The sequence below is a fragment of the Heterodontus francisci genome, chromosome 8 (genome assembly GCF_036365525.1).
Source record: "Heterodontus francisci isolate sHetFra1 chromosome 8, sHetFra1.hap1, whole genome shotgun sequence".
Lineage (NCBI taxonomy): Eukaryota > Metazoa > Chordata > Chondrichthyes > Heterodontiformes > Heterodontidae > Heterodontus > Heterodontus francisci.
The window spans coordinates 49916324-49935041 of NC_090378.1; the positions used below are offsets into that span (position 1 = coordinate 49916324).

General features: G+C 42.9%; 1 protein-coding gene across 1 annotated transcript in view; it reads right to left on the bottom strand.

The window, feature by feature from the left end:
- gpx7 (glutathione peroxidase 7) overlaps positions 1 to 12693 on the bottom strand; it is a 36440-nt gene extending 23747 nt beyond the window's left edge. The window contains exon 1 of the mRNA XM_068037125.1: positions 12476 to 12693. Coding sequence (XP_067893226.1) covers positions 12476 to 12685 — 210 coding nt within the window. The 5' untranslated portion in view covers positions 12686 to 12693. The remainder of the gene's footprint in view (positions 1 to 12475) is intronic.
- Positions 12694 to 18718: the final 6025 nt, after the last annotated feature.

The window sequence follows — 18718 nt, forward strand, 5'->3', positions numbered from 1 at the left end:
CACACCCGCTCAGTGAAAAAGGGACCCTGATGGAAAGCACAGCAGAACAAGTTGCGGCTTTAACTGCAGTAAGAGTGAGACCCAGGAAGCTTACGGCTGCAAGTACAGGAAAATTTAATGGGATTCCTGAGGGTTATCAGGGTTTTGTGTCTGAAGGGAGAGTAACCCCATACCCCTCGAGTGGGGCAAGCAAGCCTATAGTAATCCTCAAGGACATAGGAGCCACTAGATCCCTTTTACTGGAAAAAGACCTGATCTTTTCACCAGAGAGTGCAGTAAACTCCAGAATGGTGGTGAATAGTATTGGAGGGCAGCATATGCCTGTACCTTTACACCGAGTGCACTTGGAGTGCGTCCTAGTTTCGGGACCAGTGACTGTAAGGATTGTCCCTAGTTTGCCTGTGGACGGGGTTGACCTACACCGAGGTAATGATCTGGTGGGGGCGAAGGTGGTAGCTTCCCCAGTAGTGAAAGAGAGGCCACAGGATGTCAGAGAGACAGGGCAGTGGCAGGAGACGGTCCCCTGCAGTTTCCCTGAATGTGTAATGAACCAGGCCATGATCAAAACAGATCCCCCAGAGGAGACTGCATTCGCACTGCAGGCAGATGACCATGAAGTGTGTCTGTCCGAGACTTTCTTTGGAAAGTTAGGAGACCCAGGGAATGAGTTAAAGGGATCTTTCCTAACTGAGGCTAGCGAGCTGATCCAGTATTGCAAGAGTTAGCACAGGCTGCCCAGTCTGAAAGTGAAGCAGAGGGAGTACCTGATTGCTACTATTTAAAGAATGAGGTACTGATGAGGAAATGGAGTTCTCCTCACAGACCTGAGAGCAAGGCGTGGACAGTGGTTCACCAGTTAGTGATGCCACAGAGGTACCGGAGAGAAATAGAAAGAATGGCAGAGATAACGTTTCGGGTCAGTGACCCTTCTTCGGACCCTTCCGAAGAAGGGTCACTGACCCGAAACGTTAACTCTGCTTCACTTTCCACAGATGCTGCCAGACCTGCTGAGTGGTTCCAACATTTCTTGTTTTTATTTCAGATTTCCAGCATCCGCAGTATTTTGCTTTTATCATAGAAAGAATGGCCCTTGAGATTGCTGTGGCTGTACATGTCGGTATATGAAAAACCAAAGCCCGCATAAGACAGCAGTTTGACTAGCCAAAACTCCACAAAGATGTGGTGAAGTAATGCAGGAGTTGCCACAGGTGCCAGGTTGAGGGGAAACCCCAACCTACAGTGAAACCTGCACCCCTAAGTCCTGTATTGGTGTTTGGAGGACCCTCCAGCAGAGGGCTGGTGAACTGTAAGGGACCCTTGCCGAGTACAAAAGGGGACAGGTAGGCACAAGGCTAGCAACAGGTTAGAAAGGAAAGGGAAAAAAGGGACCAAAAGGGCAAGTTAAAGGAAGTCCGGGAGGAATCCTGGATGAAAAACCCTACCGTCCGGTCAACAAACCCCTACCGTCCGGTCAACCAACCCCGAAAAATGTTTGAAAAATTAGACCCCGCATCCTCCTATGTAAATGCAGACGCTAGAAGCACTCCACCAGAGTTTCTAACAGCATTTACAGACACCAGCAGAGACAAAGAAAGTCCTCAGGAGGGCAGAGAAACTGTGAGGGTGAGGCCTCACCTAGTCAAAGTGTCACAAGGCAGTGCAGCAGAATTTGGCAAATACCTGCAAGCAGGAGTGTCCCAGAGGACAAAAGAAAGATTAGCAAAGAATGCCCCCCACCCCCACAGTCAGGAAAAAAAGGAACCAGCCATCCCCTGAGGTGAAAATCCCTTGCATGACTCATCAAGGCACTGAAAGAGAGTTCAGAGGGGAACCGCCCACTGCCGCTGCCCCTGAACAGAACTCCAATGTAGGGCTAATTCAACCTAACCCGCTCCCTGCCTCCCGCGGACCTCTACAGGAGCAAAGACCTCTTTAGGCAATCATGGAAATGTGCAAACTGAAAAAACTGCCCCAAAAACCACATGTTTATTGGGATGCCAGAAAGGGCCGTTTAAAGCAGCACTGCCACCAAGAAAAGACAGGCTGTAATAATTGTTAGGGTTCTGAATGAATGAGAGAGATACATGTGTGTGTTCCTGTCCTTATCTTCTCTCTAGTCCCTTTTAATGAAATGCTCTTTTTTAAAAATCGCATTTCATTCCCCTGGGTGTGGAGGTGTCATGCAGGCCCCCACCTGCCAAGAATGAGGCATATTAATTTTGTCATATGAACATTGATTTTAAACTGTTGCTGGGATGAAGAAAGGACTTGTTAAAAAAAATCATCAGACATCTGACTGGAAAAACATTTGCATAACAGACAGTGCTTGGAGAGGCAAAGGACTATTCCCCATTCCACTTAACCCAAAATGGACTGTGATCACCAGACATTGAAGGTGAGGAAGCTCACATTCCAGGATGACTGCTAAGATGGCAGAATCCACAAACAGAAGTGGTCCAATCAGCTAGTCACATGACTAACCTGCAGGGCAACCTAAGGTTTTTTGAATTGTGCCACAGAGAAAGAGGCAGAAGGCAGTTTGAAACTGGAACCTGGAACAAGGAAGCCTCTCTCTCTCGCTTTCTCCCAAGCCACCCCACCCACGGAAGACACATAAACCTCAAGAGAGAAAAGACTCCTACATCAGAACAAATTGAAGTGTGAACTGGGCCCCAACGAATTGCAAGACTTACTGGCAACCAAAGACTCCACATTGAACTTAAAGGACTGTAACTACCATCTATTGCCTCAATCATTTCCCCTTTATTCCTTCTACTTTCTCTGTCTCTATCTGCGTGTGTGTTTATCGTGTATGCATGCTAGCATGGTCGCGTCATATATTCGTAGTCGTTAACCGCATTAGAGTTTAAGATTAATAAACTTCTACCTTTCTTGTTTAAATCTAAGAAAACCTGTCTGAATTGATTTCTTTGTCTTACAATTGGAGCAGTGAACAAGGATTCACTGACGGGGAGCTAAAAACACAGTGGATTTTAAAATTAAACCCTGTACGGTTAAACCAGGCAAAGGCTGAGAGGGAACCCCTAGACCCCTTTCACCTGGTCATAACACCCCAGTCCACCTCTTTCTACTCGCTAACTATCTTACTATTTACATGCTGATAGATGATTTTTAAGTGCCATACTATTCTCCTGGTCTCCCTTTGCCAGTCTAATTTTCCTCTTCACCTCCCCTCTCAATTTATTGTATATGGCCTGGTTCTCACTTGAAGATTGCAACTGACGTGCATCATACACCCTCTTTTTTTGTTTCATCATAATCTCTATCTCCTTCATCATCCAAGGAGCCCTGTTACTGGTTCCCTTGCCTTTCGCCCTTGTGTGAATGTACCTAATCTGTACCTGAACCATCTCTTCCTTATAGATAACCCATTGATCCAATACAGCTCTTCCTGTCAGTCTTTGGTGCCATTCTACCCTGGCTAGATCCCTTCTCATTGCATTGAAATTAGTCCTCTTCCAACCTAGACATTCTACCTTATTTTGTTCCTTGCTTTTCTGCATTACGAGTCTAAACCTTATGATATGATGGTCACTCTTACCCAAGTGGTCCCCGACAGATACTTGGTCCACTTAACCCACCTCATTTCCCAGCACCAGATCCAGCAATGCCTCCTTTCTAGTTGGGCTGAGAACATACTGATCAAAGAAGTTCTCCTAACATATAAACATATGAATTAGGAGAATTAGTAGGCCATTTGGCCCCTTTGAGCCTGCTCCACCATTTAATAAGATCGTAGCTAATCTGATTGTGGCCTCAACTCTACTTTCTCGCCTACCCCCAATACCCTTTGACTCCCTTGTTCGTCAATAATTTATCTACCTCTGCCTTGAAAATATTCAATGACTCTGCCTCCACCACTCTCTGGCGAAGAGAGTTCCACAGACTCACAACTCAGAAAAAATTTCTCCTCCTCTCCATCTTAAATGGGTGACCCTTTAATTTTAAACTGTGTCCCCTAGTTCTAGTCTCTCCCATCCGGTCAGCATGTCAAGTCCCCTCAGGATCTTATGTTTGAATAAGATCACCTCTCATTCTTCTAAACTCCAGTGGATACAGACCCAATCTGTCCAACCTTTCTTCATAAGATAACTCCCCTATCCTAGGTATCTGTCGAATGAACCTTCTCTGAACTGCCTCCAACATGTTTACATCCTTTCTTAAGTAAGGAGACCAAAATTATACACAGTGCTCCAGAAATTCCTCCCTTCCTTACCCTTCACTCTAAAATTATCTCAATTGATAATTGAGTAATTAAAGGCCCCCAATATCATCATGCTAGAGTTCTTGTACATCTCTGTGATTTCCCTGCAGATTTACTCCTCCATATCTCTCTCACTATTTGGAGGCCTATAGAATACTCCTAGTAACGTGAGCATGCCCATGTTGCTTCTCAACTCTAACCAAATGGATTCTGTCCTTGCCCCTACAAGGACATCCTTCCTTTCCAACACTACAATGTCTTGCCTAATCAATACTTCCACCCAGTTCCCTTTTTTTCCTTCTCTATCTTTTCTGAACACTTAATATGTTTGGGTATTAAGTGCCCAGTCCCCGCCATTTTTAAGCCACATTTGCATTATTGCCACTGCATCATATTCCCACACTGCTATTTGTGCTTGTAGCTCACCAACCTTATTCACCATACTTTGTGAGTTTACACACATACATTGTAATCCTGTCTTTGCATTCCTCGTAGTCCTTCTCAGTCTGCTCCCATCTAATACCGAACTACTCCTCTCTCTAGTACTAACACTCTCACCTTATGCACCTTATTCCTCTTTTCTACTTCTATCTGCTGGTGCCCATCCCCCTGCCAATTTAGTTTACACTCTGCCCAACCACACAAGTGAACCTCCCCACGATGGCATTGGTCCCAGTTGTGGTGATGTACAGCACCATAATTTTAATTTAGAAACAAAACAAACAAAATTCCTACATGCTTGAATAAAACCATGGCAACTGACGGAAATGTTCCTGCTTTCAGCCAGATCTGGCATTCTTGCTCAGCTTTAAATGAAAAAAGCCTCTCCCCTTTCTTCTTCGCACTGTTTCCAAGGCAACAATTCATAGAGATAAAAAAGCAATAGGCTCCTCATCACGTCTGTTATTAAACTGACTCTGGGAAGGCAGATATATAGTCAGAGTGGACATATTAAAGATGTATTACCTGAATAATGCCATTACTGGATTTGCAGATGTTTTGTATATGAATAAATAGAGAGACTCTATGCCACATTACATATTCATATGGACACAAGACTTTTTAAAAAGAAAAATTTCTTTACCAAGCAGGCTTATAAAGCAATTAGTAACAAAAATCAGACAAGCCAACAAAAGATCAAGTGCAAACCTTCTTCCCATTGGAATTTTGATTATTCTTTATATATTTTCCTTTTATATTGACTCCCCATTTTTCGAGTATTTGATGGAAGGGGTCATCGACAGTGCTAACAAGCGGCACTTGCTCAGCAATAACCTGCTCACTGATGCTCAGTTTGGGTTCCGCCAGGGCCACTCAGCTCCTGACCACATTACAGCCTTAGTCCAAACATGGACAAAAGAATGAACTCCATAGAGGTGAGACTGAGTGCCCTTGATATCAAGGCAGCATTTGACCGAATGTGGCATCAATGAGTCCGAGCAAAACCGGAGTCAATGGGAATCGGGGGCAAAACTCTTCACTGGTTGGAGTCATACCTAGCACAAAGGAAGATGGTTGTGGTTGTCGGAGGTCAATCATCTCAGCTCCAGGACATCACTGCAGGAGTTTCTCAGGGTAGTGTCCTAGGCCCAACCATCTTCAGCTGCTTCATTAATGGCCTTCCCTCCATCATAAGGTCAGAAGTGGGAATGTTTGCTGATGATTACACAATGTTCAGCACCATTTGCGACTCCTCAGATACTGAAGAAGCCCGTGTCTAGGTGTGGAAAGACCCGGACAACATCCAGGTTTGGGCTGATAAGTGACAAGTAATATTCATGCCACACAAGTGCCAGGCAATGACCATCTCAAACAAGAGAGAATCTAACCTTCTCCGCTTGATGTTCAGTGACATTACAATCGCTGAATCCCCCACTATCAACATCCTGGGGTTACCATTGACCAGAAACGGAACTGAACCAGCCACATAAATACTATGGCTACAAGAGCAGGTCAAGGCTGGGAATTCTGCAGTGAGTAACTCACCTCCTGTCCACCATCTACAAGGCACAAGTCAGGAGTGTGATGGAATATTCTCCACTTGCCTGGATGGCTGCAGCTCCAACAACAGTCAAGAAGCTTGGCACCGTCCAGGACAAAGCAGCCCGCTTGATTGGCACACCATCCATCACCTTCAACATTCAGTGCCTTCACCACCGATGCACAGTGGCAGCAGTGTGTACCATCTACAAGATGCACTGCAGCAACTCACCAAGGTTCCTTCGCCAGCACCTTTCAAACCCGCAACCTCTACCACCTAGAAGGACAAGGGCAGCAAATGCATGGGAACACCACCACCTGCAAGTTCACCTCCAAGCCACACACCATCCTGACTTGGAATTACATCACCATTCCTTCACTGCCACTCGGTCAAAATCCTGGAACTCCCTTCCTAACAGCACTGTGGGTGTACCTGCCCCACATGGACTGCAGTGGTTCAAGAAGGCAGCTCACCGCCACCTTCTCAACGGCAATTAGGGACGGACAATAAAAAAAAGTATCATAGGAGAGAAGTGCATAAACACAATCCTGCAAGCAACTGTGGCCATCCATCTTCTCCCCCAACACCCACATCCATACAAACAGACACAAACAAACTCCTGTGGCTAGGTACATCCCCTTTTAAAAAACATGATATGTCATCTTTTAACATCATATAAAATTCAATAGTTTTTAAATGTTGTATGATTGATGAGGACCATGTTTCAAAGTCAGGATTTATTTGGAGGATTTGCTCAGCTGGAAAATGTTAAATGAAAGCTTGACCACTTACCCAGACTAATGTTTCAAATGTGTCACTTTGCTTTCTCTTCGAATGCCATTTTCTTTTAAACAGCTATTCAATTAATCAATTCTGCCCTCTTGTGGAATTATATGAAAAACAATCAGTGATAAAGTTATAAATTTTTCTTTATAACAGCTTTAGATAGAAAGAATTGCATTTATATAGCATCTTTCATGACCTTAGGTCATCCCACTGCAGGCAAGGCAAGCTGGCCAAAAGTCCTTTCATTAAACAGGTGAGCTGCCTGTGAAAGTGTGACGAGAACATATCATCGCAGTCTCTTCATTTAAAGTTGAGCAAGATTAACAAATTTGGCTGAAAGCAGGAGGGTTTTCATCAGCTGCCATGGTTTTATTCAAACTCTCTTAAGTCACTGAGATTAGGCCTGAAGCCCTATTTCAAAGCAACCTCTGCCCTTCCAGTTGGGACTAGACAAATTTCTTCCCTAATTTGTTTTGTTGATTGCTACTCAGATAGGATTGGACACACTCAGCACCAAGTTTCCAAGAATCCTAGATCTCTGCCAATGTTTGATTCTTTCTATGATTGGAAATGAAATAGAACAAAGAACAGTACAGCACAGGAACAGGCCATTCGGCCCTCCAAGCCTGAGCTGATCTTGATGCCTGCCTAAACTAAAACCTTCTGCACTTCCAGGGACCGTATCCCTCTATTCCCATCCTATTCATGTATTTGTCAAGATGCCTCTTAAACGTTGCTATCGTACCTGCTTCCACCACCTCCCCCGGCAGCAAGTTCCAGGCACTCACCACCCTCTGTGTAAAGAACTTGCCTAGAACTAGATCTATATACTTTCTGAAACCACTGAGGATCACTTCAGTGGGGGAAAAAACAATCTAGTTATCATTCAGAGGGTAGTGGCTAGATATAATATGGTTGTAATCCTGCTGTTGCAATGCAGAAGTACCATCAGGAAAGATTTACAGGAAAGATTTACAGCACAGAAGACCATTCAGCGCATCATGTTTGCATCAGCTCTTTGCTTGAGCAATCCAATATTTGTCCAATCTTCCCTTAAAAGATGCAATGGAGTCTGCCTTAATCATTCCCTGCAGCATAGCATTCCACACTCCATAAACACTCTAGATAAATTATATCTAACGTCTCTCCTCAATCTCTTGATAATTTTAAATTGATGACCCATCAACATTAATTCCCCAACTAGACAAGATAAGCTTTTCCTATTAACTATCAAAACCCTTCAAAATTTTAATAACCACTATTTTATCTCCTCTTTACAACTCCATTGGAAATATTCCCAGTATCTCAAGTCTCTTCTCATAAACTGGCATCATCCTAGTGAATCTGCACTGTACATTATCTGTGTCCTAAATATCCTTTTTATAATAGGTTGCCCAAAATGTTACTATGTTGCAACTGTGGCATAACTAATGTTTCGTATGAATTCATCATTATTTATTTACTCTAGTACTCTATACCTTTAGTTATAAACCCTATATTTCTATTGGCTTTTTATGGCTTTAATCTACCTGCACTTGGGCTTTCAGGTAATTATATATTTTATCTCCTATATCGCACTGTTCACTCTTGTGTCTTTCCATTAAGTGTATACTCTCATTTCTTGTTTTTATATTCACAAAATGTATTACCTCACATTTATCCACATGAAATTCATTTTCTGCCCATTCCACCAAGCTGTAGCCTGTGCAAAAGGCAACTAAATAAGGTTGAATTCTTTGGAATTAGAAAGCAGATGTTGGGTTGAAAAAGGAACTGGTTGCATTCTCATGGATAGAATGTAGTTATTATTGATCACAATTCTGCAGTCACCAATGAATTCCAATAGGAATCAATGCTAGTGCTGTTGCTTTTCACTATCTCTATCAATGATCTGGATGAAGAGATCAGGGGGAACTGTCTGCAAGTTTGCAGATGATACAAAGATATCTGCTCGTATAAGGATCCTATACGGGAAAAATAGATTGCAGGCAGAGCTAGATGTGATGGAAGCATGGGCCTGTACCTAGTGTCTTAATATGGATTCATGCAGCGTTATGCACGTAGGTAGAGGAATGCCAAACATGTGTAACAATACAGGGATGTGTGTTCAAGGTTGTTGGGCAAGCGAAGGACCCGGGTGTTATAGTGTATGAGCCATTGAAAGTGCAGAGAGACTTTTGCAAAAGCAAATAGAACGTTAGGAAGTTTTGCCAGAATAATTCATTACAAAGTAAGAAATACCACTGTACAATGCCTTGGTCCAACCTCATCTAGAATACTGGATTCAGTTCTGGTTCCATTACAAGGTGGGTGAGAGATGCCTTGGAAAAGGTTCAGAGGAGGACCACCACATCGATACCTAGTTTAAAGGCCCTGAGTTCCCACAATAGGCTCACAGAGCTACAGCCTTTCACTCTAGGAAAATATAGACTTTGGGGAGATTTCTTTGAGGGTAACTTGGTTTTCCTAAGTGACATGGCAGACTAGGGAATAGAAAAAGTAACTGAGAAGAGGGAAGTTTACTGAAATAAAAAGAAAAAAAAGCACCCACATCTATTAAATTAAACTGGGTGCCTAACATATTCTGAAACCCATTGCAATACTCAAGAATCCTTATTTTCCGATATGGAGTGCATGTTACAGATTATTTACCAAAGTACACGGAACTCAGGTACAGGCTTGTCAGAGCCAAGGTTTATGGATGAATCCTCAAATGTATGCAAGGGTACTGCTGGAGTTTAACTAGCTAAAACCATGCTGCTGCATAGCAGAAGACTGATAAGCTTATGGGTTGTTGGTGTCACTGGCAAGTCCAGCATTTAATGCCTATCCCCAATTGCCCTTTAGAAGGTGGTGGTGACCCGCCTTCTTGAACCATTCCAGTCTATCTGGTGTAAGTACACCTGCAATGCTGTTAGGTAGGGAATTCCAGGATTTTGACCAAGCAACAGTGAAGGAACGATGATATACTTCCAAGTCAGGGTGGTGAGTGGCTTAGAGGAAAGCTTGGAGATGGTGGTGTTCCCAAACATCTGCTGCCCCTGTTCTTCTAGGTGATAGCGGTCATGGGTTTGGAAGATGCTATTGAAGAAGCCTTGGCAAGTTGCTGCAGTGCATCTTGTAAATGGTACATCCTGCTGCCCCTGTGTGTCACTGGTGGAGGGAGTGAATGTTTAGGGTGGTGGATGAGGTGCCTATCAGGCGTGCTGCTTAGTCTGGGATGGTGCCGAGCTTCTCGAGCATTGTTGGAGCTGCACTTAAGCAGGAAAGTGAGGATATTCTATCACACTCCTGACTTGTGCCTTGTAGATGGTGGAAAGGCTTTGGGGATTCAGGAGATGAGTTACCCGCCACAGAATACCCAGCCTCTGAATTGCTCTTGTAGCTACAGTATTTATGTAGCTAGTCCTGTTGTTTCTGGTCAACGGTGAGCTGCAGGATGTTTATGGTGGGGGAGTTTAGCGATGGTAACTCAGTTCACTGTCAACGGCAGATGGTTTGATTCTCTTGTTGGAAATGGTCACTACCCGGCACTAGTGTGGCACGAATGTTACTTGCCACTTCTCAGCCAAAGCCTGAATGTTGTCTAGGTTTTCCTGCATGCGAGCACAGACTGCTTCATTATCAGAGGAATTGCAAATGGTACTGCAATCATCAGTGAACATCCCCACTTCTAACCTTATGATGGAGGGAAGGGTTTTGATGAAGCAGCTGAAGATGATGGGGCTTTGAACACCACCCTGAGGAACACCTGCAGTAATGTCCTGGGGTTGAGATAATTGGCCAGAAATCACAATCATTGTTTTTTCCCTTTCTGGCTGAGAGGCATTGATTGTAAGACCCCAGCTGCCCTGGCTGAGATTAGCTAACTCAACACATATGGGGCATCAAACTGAAGGAGCCTTTTTTTATCTGTATGACTCAGTGTCACAGAGAAATTAGGGGACAAGTAAATTATATTTAATATGCTACAAATATATTTAACTTAAATCTAGTATCACCAGTCCATGGAAGATCAATGACTGAATCCTTAAAGTCCAGCTCTTCAAGGAGTAATTTTGATTCCAAGCTTACACGCTTGAAAAGTCACTGTTCTCCCATTTCTTAAAGACCATCATTTTGAAAAAAAAACAACTTTGAACCTGAATGTTTAATGATCAGTGATTTTATTCCCTGGTACACAGGTGTTCTTGTATAAAGACACTAAGCGCACATTTAGTTTCATGAATACCAATGCCTCCTATTCTGAATTCACAGTAGCAAAATATTGTAGTTACCTAAAAAAGACTTTAAAATATGACATGTACTATGTAAATCCAAAAAGTGATCATGTACATTAAAATAAAATCTCCGATTTGTTGTAAATTAAATAATAGGATAATATGGGTTAGCACATGGCTGGAGAATTGATGCAGGAGGGAAGACTTCAGGTTCCTGGGGAACTGGGACAAACTCTGGGGCAGGCAGGACTTGTTCAAGGTTAATGGATTACACCTCAACAGAGCTAGCACCAATGTCCGCACAGTAAGGTTAACTAGCACAGTGAGCGCAGGTTTAAACTAATTTGGCAGGAGAGGAGAAACAAGGTACACAGACGACTCGAAGAGACATACAGCACTACAGTAAAGAGTAGTTCAGAAAGAGGAGGGATTAGACAGGGGCAAATGCAAGGTAGTCTGAGATGGGTTTGGAGTGCAAGTGTGCAAAAGGCTGGTGAGCTGCAGGCATATGTTGCCATGTGTGAGTACGATCAAGTGGCAATAACAGAAACCTGGAATGCGCTACCTGAAAGCGTTATGGAAGCAGGTTCAATAGCGACATTAAAAAAAGAATTGGATAAATACTTTTCAAGGGAAAATTTTACAGCTACCAGGAAAGAGCAGTGGAGTGGAACTAAATGAGTTGGTACAGGCACCAGGAAATTTCTGATGAAAGGTCACAGACCTGAAATGTTAACTCGGTTTCTTTCTCCACAGATGCTGTCAGACATGCTGAGTATTTCCAGCACTTTGTTTTTATTTCAGATTTCCAGCATCCGCAGTATTTTGCTTTTGTGTCGGTTCAAACATAGGTAATTACATTTGCAGGTGATGGTCCTGGCGTATGAAATGGAACAGATTGTTTGTTGGGGTGCACTAGTTAACTTAAATAACAATGAATGAATAACTGGTATACTTAGTTCAAAGTGCATTGCTTTTCATAGCTTTACAGTATATCTATAAACTTCATAGTATGTAGAGAGAATGGTTAAATTGCTTTATTGATGATGCCACGTATACAGTCGTGGGGCTCGAAGGCTCTTCCATAATTCCCGGAGTTATTACCGATTAAAGGACAGCAACCTCAATTGGGGTGAGTAGGATGTATGCTCCAAGTTCACATGGGTGTTAGTTGGGTAAAACCTTCGTGCTTCATGCAGAGGTGAGTTTGCACAGCCCCATTACCGTGCCCGGTTAGTAACGGGGTGGAGTTGTCAAACTTACCGATCCCCTGTACTTCTCCAGTGAAATTAGCTTCCCTCTAACGTTTACTCCCCTAAAGGTGTAAAAATCTTTGGTTTTCTCTTCGGACGGCAAGATGAGCAAAACCAGCACTATGGTCGCCGCGAGTAACATGGTTATGAATAGCAAAAAGAAACTGAGTTTGGGCAGGATGACGCCTCTACTCGGCTGCTTCTGAGCAGATCCTTGCATTACTTACTGACTTCTGTACCGAGATAGACCACGTTCACAGCCGTACCACGGATTAGCAAGTATCACCAGTCAGGTTAGACAGTGCTGCAAAACAGTCGTAATAAGCTCCAAAAATGTAATTGACGCCTAGTATTTGCCAACAGTCACCAATAAGAAGCATGCTCTTTCAATTACTTGTTTTCGTTTAATTTTCACCCCACCCTTCTTCTGAAAGAGTCATTAACATCGGGCAAACCAAGTCGTATCTCCAGGTTTCAGAATAAACTCAAGAGGATTACCCTTTGCCAGTCTTGAAGTACCTAAATATAGCTAAACTACTTGGGATAAGCTTAACTTTTAACTTCAGTGGACAGAACACCGAGAGAGGTGTATAACAGGCACCAACTCCCTCAAAAAGTGTGCCTTTCTTGAATAAAACAATACGGATAGACTGGGTTACCCCAGTGCCATCAAACAACTAATAGGAAACAAAATCGTAAAGCAAAGGAAACTTATACAATTAAATAATTGTAATATCACCAGTGTTGACTATGCACTCCAGTCCCTGCAGTACCCACCAGGTAGACCTCAAGTGTACTTGCAGACTCTGCGCGCTCCTTCTCCAGGGTTGCCCAGGCAAGGACAAAACCGCAGAAGAAAGGCAGGCAGCCAAAATGAGCCAAAAAGTATGTGCATAAGTAAAAACCCTGAATGTGGAAGTTATACTCAGGATGGCACAGCTCTGTCACTGGCTTGTATTCATGATCTTTGATCAGAATTTTAACTATTGTCTATCTGATAGTTCAGTGAACAAAGTTCCCCTTGATAAGTTAGATTAGGGTAGGATTAACTGAAAGATGTTCATTTGTGGATAATAATATGTTTATTTGATATGGTAGCAGCACGTTACAAATCTTTGCAGTCCAGAGTAGTAATCTTCAATCCCAACAAAGTTTTTGATAGCCTGGAATCATCTTTTGTACACCTAAATTAATTGAATTTGGGAAACATTTTATAAGACGTTGCAATAGATAACACAATGAGATAATATTCTGATGAGCCAGTTGGCCTTTTCCTGCTGATCAGTTTTGTATGTTTATGTTCCCATCTTTTGGACCCAAGTTCAAATTCGGACCAGCTTGCTGGATTAAAAAGTTTCCTCAATGCTTATCAATGTAAGATGAATTTGGGCAGCCTCAATCCATTTCCTTTTGACATGCACCTGCAGCACAAAACTCCCCACATTAGTACTAAACAGATCGCTTACAGTCTACTGGGATGGGTAGTGCAGAATTTAAAAAAAAAAAATCACATGCAATGGAGGTGGTATGTTCTTCTGAGACTGAGGTTAAGACAGATTAATGGGAGCTTTATCATGGAGCTGACAATCTACACGACCTAAGTATTTGAAGCAGACATTAATAACATGTTCAACCCCCATATCAACATTCTCATCTTGATGAGTACAACAAATAACCAAATAGACAAATTTAAGGAAAAATTGTTAAATAATTGGAAGCTGTTCAGACACTATACTCTGACTGAAAGGTAGCAATTTACTCAAGAGGAATATTATTGAACCCATTCTCCTTAGAGTAGGATATGTGTTGAAGTTGTCCAGCCTTATCTTTGTTAGTTACAGCTAAATACTCTGGTGACAATACTATCAGGGAATGTAAAGGTAGTTGGAGAGGATTGTATTGCCAGTGATCCACATGAGTTTCCAGTTGGCCAATGACATTTTGCTATTTTTAAAAGACCCATCAGTTAACACGTTTGAAGCTGATAACCAGAGATTATCTTGGTTGTGTTTATCAAATAAACCTGGGCTAGGTTAGAAATTTTGATATCACAGAATTGTTCTCTAATAAAATACATTTTTTTTATTTCAGCGGTCATCGGAAATGATATATTTGCCAGTTTAGTTAGCAATCCTCAATCCATGCTGATATATTATCCCCAATTGCATAAGCCCTAATTTTGTGTAAAAACCTCACGTGCCTTCTGAAAATCCAAATATACTACATTCACTGGTTCCCCCTTATCTACTCTACTAATTACACTCTCAAAAACTCGAATAAATGAGTTCCCTTTCATAAAAGGGTGTTGACTCTGCGAATCATGGCGTGATTTTCCAAGTGCTATTATGTCTTCAATAATAGATTATAGTATTTCCCCTACTACTGCACTGTTCCATTGTTATTATTGTTCCACAGGTGGAAATATTCAGCCTTGGGCAACTGACCAGATGTCAGAATGAAAGTCAATTTAGGTTTGAGTAGAATAATCTTTTTCTGCCATAAAAATGTTTACATTTCTAATTATATTCTATTAAAATTGTAAGTAATTTGAATAAAAAGAATTTTGCCACTCCTTTAAATTTCTTGGGATGTGGTAAGTTAAATTGTAAGGGACCCTAATGGATCATTGTTTATCTTCTTTACTGCTAAATTTCTCCCACCTCTCTTGCTGAGATCAGTTCCACAGCAGGAGCTGGGCCATGTTGAACACCTCACCAAAGTGGCCATCATTTATGTTTGCGCTTCAACAGTGAGCGAGTGCCCACTCACAGAGTATTTGGCAGCAGGGAGGACATCCCAGACTGATCATGTGCTCACCCCACAGCCAAAATGTGCACTTTTGTGTTGTATTATCTGTGTTTAGATCATTACAAACTCAGTCGAAAAGTCAGCATAGACGTTGTACTTGGTGCTTTACTGAGAGACTGTTCTTACATGTGCTGCTAGTTGGGCTTCATGGTGACACCACGTGGGTGATTACATCACTTCCGGTCATGGCGCATACATATGCATAAACATGTATTCAAATAGTTTTGCTTACTTCCACTATCACAACATCCCCTTCCCTTGAGTAGAGGATCAATTCAGTTTAGCACTTTTTGGCATTTCTTCGCGGACGAAGATTTTGGGAAGGTTGTAGTCATCGGTTGCAGGCCCAGTGGTGGCTAGTCAGGCTTGTCCGTGACCGGCAGATTCTCCCACAGCGGGTACAAGTGAAGGTGTAGTCACTGCTGGAGGCAATTGGATCTATCCTTGTCCTCCTTTTCTATGTATACAAATAGGTATTTCTTTTGGGGTAGAAAATGGTATCAATGTTACATACTGGTAGCGCAGTATTCTAGCACATATAATTTGCAAATATGTTATACAACACCTTTTTACTTTAACACATTCTCCAATATTACTAACACTAAACGCATATAGATCACATCAAGAAGTCCTTACTTCTAAGCAACTATAAACGCTGCTTAACATAAAACATTGCAACCTATAACAATCCTTAAAAATGACTACTCTCCAAGGTGCAAACTATATCTCGTATTCTTGGAAACACGCTGGTCAGTGGCCGGCTCGGTCAGACCTGTTAACAGATACGTATGGGTGTGATTTTGAGCTCTTTGTTTTCTTGGCCTGAGGTTTGGGTTTGGAATGGCTGACGTCAGGTGTCGGTGTACTTGGTTTGGTACTTGTCGTCCTTTCATCGGCAAAGCACATCTGTTTGCACGTAGGTAATGCTGTTGGATTGCCCAGTGCAAGGCTAACAGAGAGTTCTCTGAGGTGAGGTCTATTTCTTCTTAGTGTAGTTCCAATCGGTGTCACCAGCTGACTGAACAGGATTTCAGCTGGGGATGGCAATTCAGAATCCAATGGAGTTGCACGAAGATGTAACAGCGATCTGGAGGTCTTGTCCAGTTTCTGTGCATTTCCTAATCGGAGATTTCACCGTTCTGACCATGCGCTCTGTCAATCCGTTGGAGCGAGGATACTGGGGAGATGATGTGATGTGATTGGCAGACAATTTCTCACACGTCTTGGAAGGGTTTTTCACTGCACTGGGACCGTTGCCGTTAAGATTTCCGTTGGGACACCGAAAAGACTGAAAATGGTGCTCACAGTGCTGGCCACTGCTGCACTTGCTGTGTCTCTAAGCCTTTGAATGATCGAATACTTGGAATGGTAATAGGTTACGAGTGGGTAGTCCTCCTTGTCGATAGTAAACAGGTCCGTTGTTAGTTTGGTCCATGGAGACGGTGGGATATTGTGTGGCTGAAGTGGATCCTTCTTTTGTTTGGATTGGTGTTCTTGGCAAGTATCACAAGCCTTTACGACCTGGTCGATATCTTTGCTAATGCCAGCAAGTGCACGACTCATCTTCTCAATCCCTATACGGCCCTGGTGAAGCAGACCAAGTATGCCTGAGCGAAATGTCACCAGAATCAATAGCTGGCAGCCTTTGAAAAGCACTCCATTTGATATACCAATCTCATTCCGATATGGACAGTATATCCTCAGGTCTATGGGTATCTCCTTGATGGTTTCTGGACAATGATCAACGATGATCTGCCACAGGGTTCTGAGTAGAGGTCTCGGGAAGTCTCTCTCCGGGGTTCCTCTTGTTCGCTGTGACCAAAACACATCAGGTTGATGTTGCAGACATCCTCTCTGTCTGCGCATACCTCGCTGGAAGTTGAGCCGTATGTCCCCTGTCTTTCCGAGGCTCAGAGCACTGACAGAAACATATCTGGTCACCAGGTTTGCACCAGACGTCACAATTGTAACTTGGATCTTTATTAGCAATCTCTGGAGGTGAGGTGGTGCTCTGGTAAGCGCCTTGCTCCAAATCATTTCTAGAGGTTTGTGTTCCGTTTTGACTGTGAATTCCTCACCAAACAGATACGTGTGGAATCTGGTGATTCTAGAAACGAGTGCTAGATTCTCACGTTCAATGTTTGGAGTAGTTTGCCTGGGCAGGCAATAGACTCTTTGATCTAAATGCTACTAGTTTGCCGTCCTGCAGGAGCTATGCCCCTAGGCCTTTCTGTGAGGCATCTACCTTTAGCATTGTTGCTTTCTGTGGGTCATAGTACTGTAGGCACGATTCAGCTGAGAGTGCCTACTTTAGTACATTGAATTCATGTTGATGGTCATCTTGCTAGAGGAATGGTGTGCCTTTCTTTAAAAGCTCCCTGTGTGGGGATGCCTTTTGCAAGAAATTTGGGATGTATGCTACCAGCAAGTTGAACAATCCTAAGCATCTCTGCAGGTCATCCTTATCCTGTGGTGTAGGCATGAAGTGAAAGTGTTCAATTTTAATTGGATCTGGGTGAATACCTGGGTTGGAATACAGAGACCCGAAGAAATTGATGTGGTCTGTCTTGATGGAACATTTCTTAGTATTGAAGAGTAAAACTTTATGCCTGGCGGTCTCCAACAGCATGTGAAGGTTTCTAACGTGTTCCCCTTTTGTGTGCCCTAACACAGAAATGTCGTCTGCAATGCATATGCAACCAGGGAAATGCTCTGTTATTTAGTCAGTGTGTTACTACAAGATGTCTTGGCTGACCGATAGCCGAAAAGGTAGGTGAAGGAAACAATATTTGTCAAAAGGGGTTCTGAAAGTCATCAGCTCTTGTGATTCCTCTGACAGATGGTCTGACCAATATCCATTCTTGGCATTGAGCTTGGAAAAATGCCTGGCCCTGCATATTGCTGGGTTAAGTTCTGCTAGCGTTGGCAATTGTTGTGGGGACATTTCTTCAGGGCTTTGTTCAGCTCCCTCAGGTCCAGACACAACAATCGAACCAGCTTTCTTGACTGCGGTGGTCATGGAACTGCACCAGTCTCTGTGGAGCTGTACTCAGTGAATTATGCCTTGCTTCTTCATGTCATCAAGCACTATCCTTAACTAGTCCTGTATATACACACCACTTCCCTGGCGGGTCAATAGATGGTGTTGTGTCTTCCTTGATGTGAAGGACTGCCATTGCCATGGAAGTTGCCGACTGTGTCAAACAGGTCTGAGTAAATCCTCTGGAGATCCTTGACAGAGTTTATAGGAGTGTATATACCTGGATTGTCGTGGTCCTTTGATTGGCTCAGCTCTTGGATCGTTACTATATTGAGTTCATTGCATGCTGGCAACACTGCCACTGTAGATCCTGAAACATCCGCAACATAAAATGTTTGATCTGACCAGGGAGAACCTTTGTACCTACACTTCAAGGTCAAGTCAATATACGGGTGAGCCATTGTA